This window comes from Pinus tabuliformis, chromosome 9 (assembly GCF_031772625.1).
Source record: "Pinus tabuliformis cultivar Carrire ecotype Pingquan chromosome 9, CPIR1, whole genome shotgun sequence".
Lineage (NCBI taxonomy): Eukaryota > Viridiplantae > Streptophyta > Pinopsida > Pinales > Pinaceae > Pinus > Pinus tabuliformis.
In genome coordinates this window covers 1757219130-1757224410 of record NC_142307.1, presented here as the reverse complement: position 1 = coordinate 1757224410, position 5281 = coordinate 1757219130, and the positions used below count along the sequence as shown (strand labels likewise).

Sequence of the window (5281 nt, the reverse complement as noted above, 5' to 3'; positions counted from 1 at the left end):
TCTTTCTAAATTACTTAAAAAATGAGTATAATGTCATGTAATTACAAAATATTTAAAAATTGGTAATTGTTATCCAATTCATTCTATATGAATTATTCATCATGCACTTTGTTTTTTTTCAAATAGAGTTTTCATCATAGCTCAAATTAAAGGATTTTAAAAGATCCATTATATTTGCTTATGCATTAGGTTTCTTGGTTTAGCTCATACTAAGTATAGATTTGTAATTGAAGTTGCGAGTGAGGATAGGTGGGGAATCTCGAGGATTACTTTAGAAATCACTAAGTCTTCTTGTTACCTTTATTTGTACTATTTATTTAGGATAATAATAATTTATCTTCAAGTAATAATTCAATGATTAAGATTGTTCGTAACTCTAGTCACCATTAAAAAAAAAATTTAGTATAAACAAATTTCTCTATAAGATAACATCAACCATTATTATGAGGTGACATATCGATAATACCATATATTTGTAACTTAACTTTGACTAAATATGATACTAAAATGGCTTAAAACCTTTTTATATTATTAATTATTTCTTGATAAAATTAAATTAATAAATATATAAAAATTAAAATATTAAATATTTAAAAAAACACAAAATATATATCTTTATATTTTAAGTTATACAAAACAAAAATATAGAATATTGTTAATATTGTGATCTAATAATAAAGAAATAATTTTAAAATAATAATAATACTATTTTAAAAATAACATTTATTTCGAAAAATAGCAAATCTATATCATTGGACGTTGATACCATTACCTTATTTAGTAGGTTATTAGTTATAAGAACCTCACTTTGACTAGGAAGGAATAAGAAAATCTGAATTTACCCGTTCCCCAACCACCGCATACTCACACATACGTACATCCCTTGACCTCGGCCACAATATTGTCAGAGGCGGAGTTTGGTCCTTTGGTTATGACATCGCTGGTGACAACTAGGGTTCAAAGCTCAAATCAAAAGCTTTCAAAAGATTCATTGTAATTGCTTATCGATTAGGTATTTTGGTTTAGCTCGTACTAAGACATAGACTTGTAATTGAAGTTGGGGTGAAAAGGTTTGGGGTTGTGAAATGTTAGCCTAAGGTTTACCTTACAATCACCTAATCTTCTTAAGATCACTTTTATTTGTACTATTCATTTAGGATAATAATTTATCCTTAAATAATAACTCAATGATTTAAATAAGATTGTTTGTAGCCCTAGTCACCATATAAAATGTTAGGATATAAAGCAAATTTCTCTATGGGATAGAATCAACCATTATTACGAAGTGGCATGACCCATTATACTATATTTTCATAACTTTGAGTAAATATGATAATGAAATGGCTTAAAATTTTTTGGGTTATTGATTATATATATATATATATTATTGTTAATTTTTTCGGAAATAATAATAATAATAATAATAATATTATTATTATTATTATAGTGATATTTAGTTTTAAAATAAAAAACATTAAGGAAAACTTGCTAATCTAATCTTTGAATGGTGATAGTGATACAAAATTAAATATATTTTTATATGATACTGTAGTAAATGTTAAAATGTCAAATTTGGTTGACCAAATCACTATTTTTAAAGAACATTTCAATGATTTACTTAGATTGTAAAGTGGTGATATTGCTTGTAAAACCAATAAAAATAATCCACTAACTTGTTTTAGTTAAATTAGTGAAAATGAATATAATGTCATGTAATTAGGAAATATTTAAATATTAGTAATTGTCCATTTCCATATTTCAACACTTTTACAATTCATTCTAGATGAACCATTCATGGTAGAGTTTTCATGATAGCTAACATTGAAAGCTTTTAAAAAATTCATTATATTTACTTATGCATTAGTTTGTTTGGTTTAGCTCATATTAAGGTATAAATTTGTAATTGATATTGAGAGTGAAGAGGGATGGGAACTATGAAATGTTATCTTGTGGGTTACCTTACAAATCACCAAGTTTTTTTGTTACCTTTATTTATACTATTTATTTAGGATAATAATAATTTATCTTTAGATAATAACTCAATAATTTATATAAAACTATTTGTAACTCTAATGACATTAGGATAAACAAATTTCTTTATAAAATAACATCCACCTCCGTAATATTATAATTTGTGACTTAGCTTTAAATAAATATAATACTAAAATTGATTAAATTTTTTTATATTATTAATTATTTCTTAATAAAATTAAAGTAATAAGTACATAAAATAAATATTAAATATTAAAAAAACAAAATATATATATATTATTTTTAAAACTATACGAAACAAATTATTAATATTTTAATAATAATGAAATAATTTTGAAATAATAATAATACTATTTTCAAACTGATATGTATTTTTATAATAAAAAATGCCAAGGGAAAATTGCAAACTTATATAATTGGATGTTGACATTGATACGCAATAAAATATATTTATATATCACACGACCAAGAGTCAAAATGTTGACTTGGAAACACCCTTATCCGTTATTGATCATACCATGACCTTATTTAGTAGGTGATTAGTTAGAAGAACCTGATCATACCATGACCTTATTTAGTAGGTGATTAGTTAGAAGAACCTCATTTTGACTAGGAAGGAATAAGAAAGGTGGTGTTGAATTTGAGTACAGCATTGGGTGCGGAGATGGATTCCGTGGTAACAACGGCATAGCCGCGAGCAAATCTGAACTTGCCCGTCCCTCCAACAACCGCATACTCACACTGCGGCTGATCGAACCTGTCGGTTCCCCGGATCTCCAGAGTGCTGCCGTTATACTCCATATTCTCAAAGATGAGCGTGAAGACCATTGAGAAGTCAAGTCCAGTAACCAGATTTGTATTCACGTACGTCCCTTGAGCTCGGCCCACAATATTGTCAGAGCCGGAGTTTGGTCCTTTGGTTATGACATCGCCGGTAACTACCAGGGTTCCAAATTTGCCCGCGTCTGAAGAAGAACCATTTAATCCCGCCACTGGAAACGACGTCACATTCGGTCCTGTCAGATTATCGTGCAAGTAGAATACCATATTCATCTCACTTTCACCCGCAGCAGGCTGCAGGGAGACGATGACGATGATGGCCATGACTGGAAGCAAAAGCACTGAAGCCATGGAACAGGAATGGGAGAACTTACAAATATAGAGATGGGGGAGTTTGCGAGATAGTATTGCAGCGCTGATGAATAAATAGGCGGCACCATCCATAAACGACATAGCTTCCAGATCCTAAACCCAACTGGCTTTTGACATTTTAGTGTTGAGATATTCACAAGATGCTCTTGTTTGTTGTTTTGCATAACGACATTCATTATTAAACCTCCAAAGTGTTTGCATTTTCAAACGCCAGCTATTAGTCATTTTTATGGTTGATCGACAAGATGAGTGTAAAGAGAGGTTAGAATTTCAAGTGATTAATTTTGATATCATATGGGGTGAGCAAGGAGGGACTTAGGAGGGGCTGAGGGAGGCATGTCCACTATCATTTCTAATATTATACTATTTATATTATTTATAGAAACTAAACATGGGAAGTGATAATAATGTTGGGTTTATAATTTGGGAGTCTATTATAAGGAAGAGTTTGAGTTTGGTATTTGAAGATATTTAGAATGTTTCTTGATTATTTGGCATATTTTTTTATTGATTAGAGTTCTTTCAAAATGTTAGGGTTGTAGCCACACTAATTTTAGTAGATAAATTATGTATTGTAAGGTACGAAATGATAATATTGGTAAATGATCATAGTAGTGTGAACACAACTCTGGTAAGAGGACATACTATAAGGTTTTCTTATTGAAATGTTCTTCCACTAGCATTTTCTAGAATCATAGAAAGTAATATATATAAAGGTGGAAGCATTGTACAATATGCCTTGGATAATTATTGTATTAAAGATATTGTCTATTGGAGGTTGGTCCCTCAAAGACAATATAGTGAAATATAGTGTATCCAAATGTGAAATATAGTGTATAGATGGTAGACTTTGAAAGTGCCAAATGCGCAACAACGAGTACAGTAAGAGTATTGCATAGATTTTATCACTTTAATTTGATAATTGATATACAATCAAATCAATAAATTTTTAATTTTAACTCTATGATGCAAGAGCATCCGAGTGAAGAGTCAACAACTGGGAAATGTTTTTATTTTATTTTATTTTGCTAGACAGAGAGGGAAACACTTCGAGTTTCTGTTTCATTTAAAATTAAGGCTGACTCAACCATTGTTAGTTTTTAAAATTAGGCAAGCAGATCAAGATAGGATTAGTTAGGGACTTGTTTGAAGAAACTGTTGAACAACTGAAAAGTAACTGAGGAACAGTTCCTCAACTGTAAAGAAACTACTAATAATGCATTGAAAAGGGAAAATCAGAGAGGATGGAAGGGCTACCATCCAGAGAGGAGAGAGAGCCTAGAAGTTGTAATTCACAATTATTTGAATTTCTATAATAGCAAACAATTCAAAATCTGTCATTAAGGAAGTAGATTAATTTTTATTATATTCCCTGTGCATAGATGTTTCAGGCATCAAAATGAAAGCAAGATAGTGAAACCATTTATTCAAAAGATCCGAATAAGTATCGACAAGCATTTGTAACAGGAAGCATTTCAAAACCGAGAACCAAACAGAGGTACACCAGCATATAGATTTCTTTTCTCAACAAAACAAAACCCAGGTACTATTATATTCCGCATTTAAAAGCATTTCCTGTACTACATTTTCATATTTTTCATTCAACAAAATTCACTGTATAAACTCTATAATCTGGAAATCGTGGAGGGTTCCAAACCCATGAAAACCAAACACATTACAGTCCACAAGCTAGGTCAAAATCAAACAGCGAGGGTGTGAACACCTCAAAGATCACATATAGACACAAAGGAACCAAAACACCAAGGGCATAGCCGAATTACAAACAAGAGCAAGCGACAGAGCAATTGCAGACTAAACACACAACAAAGCAAGCAAGAAACCGCTACAGCCATGGAAAGACCCTACCTGGGTTTCCTTAAGCCTGCGAACAGTCCCCGAGACGAAGGTGTGGAGCAGGGCTCCCCTGGAAGGGCCTACACACCACCACAAAGTAGGGCAGAGGTCAGTTTGAGCCACGAAACCAAAAAAACAGTGAATAGCCAACAAGAAGATGAATGAGGGTTTTTACCTAAAGGAGGATCGATTTTGTGACCAAGGATGAGAACCAAGACCCGCAATAGAGGGTTTCCACCAGTAGAAGAGCCATGGACACATTCTACCTGCTCACCAAGGAGCT

The 5281-nt window shown here is 31.5% G+C and overlaps 1 protein-coding gene across 1 annotated transcript; it reads right to left on the bottom strand.

The window, feature by feature from the left end:
* Window positions 1-2425: 2425 nt before the first annotated feature.
* LOC149155784 (dirigent protein 11-like) lies at window positions 2426-3157 on the bottom strand. Its single transcript, XM_089444985.1, has 2 exons — window positions 2592-3157; window positions 2426-2545 (listed from the first exon to the last, which is right to left on the bottom strand). Exon 1 carries the CDS (start codon window positions 3121-3123, stop codon window positions 2602-2604), a length of 522 nt encoding a protein of 173 aa, XP_089301111.1. The 5' UTR covers window positions 3124-3157; the 3' UTR covers window positions 2426-2545; window positions 2592-2601.
* Between the last annotated feature and the right edge of the window lie 2124 nt (window positions 3158-5281).

Bases quoted from the DNA above. Each gene is read 5' to 3' on its own strand.
- LOC149155784 (XM_089444985.1), bottom strand. From the start codon at position 3,123: ATGGCTTCAGTGCTTTTGCTTCCAGTCATGGCCATCATCGTCATCGTC.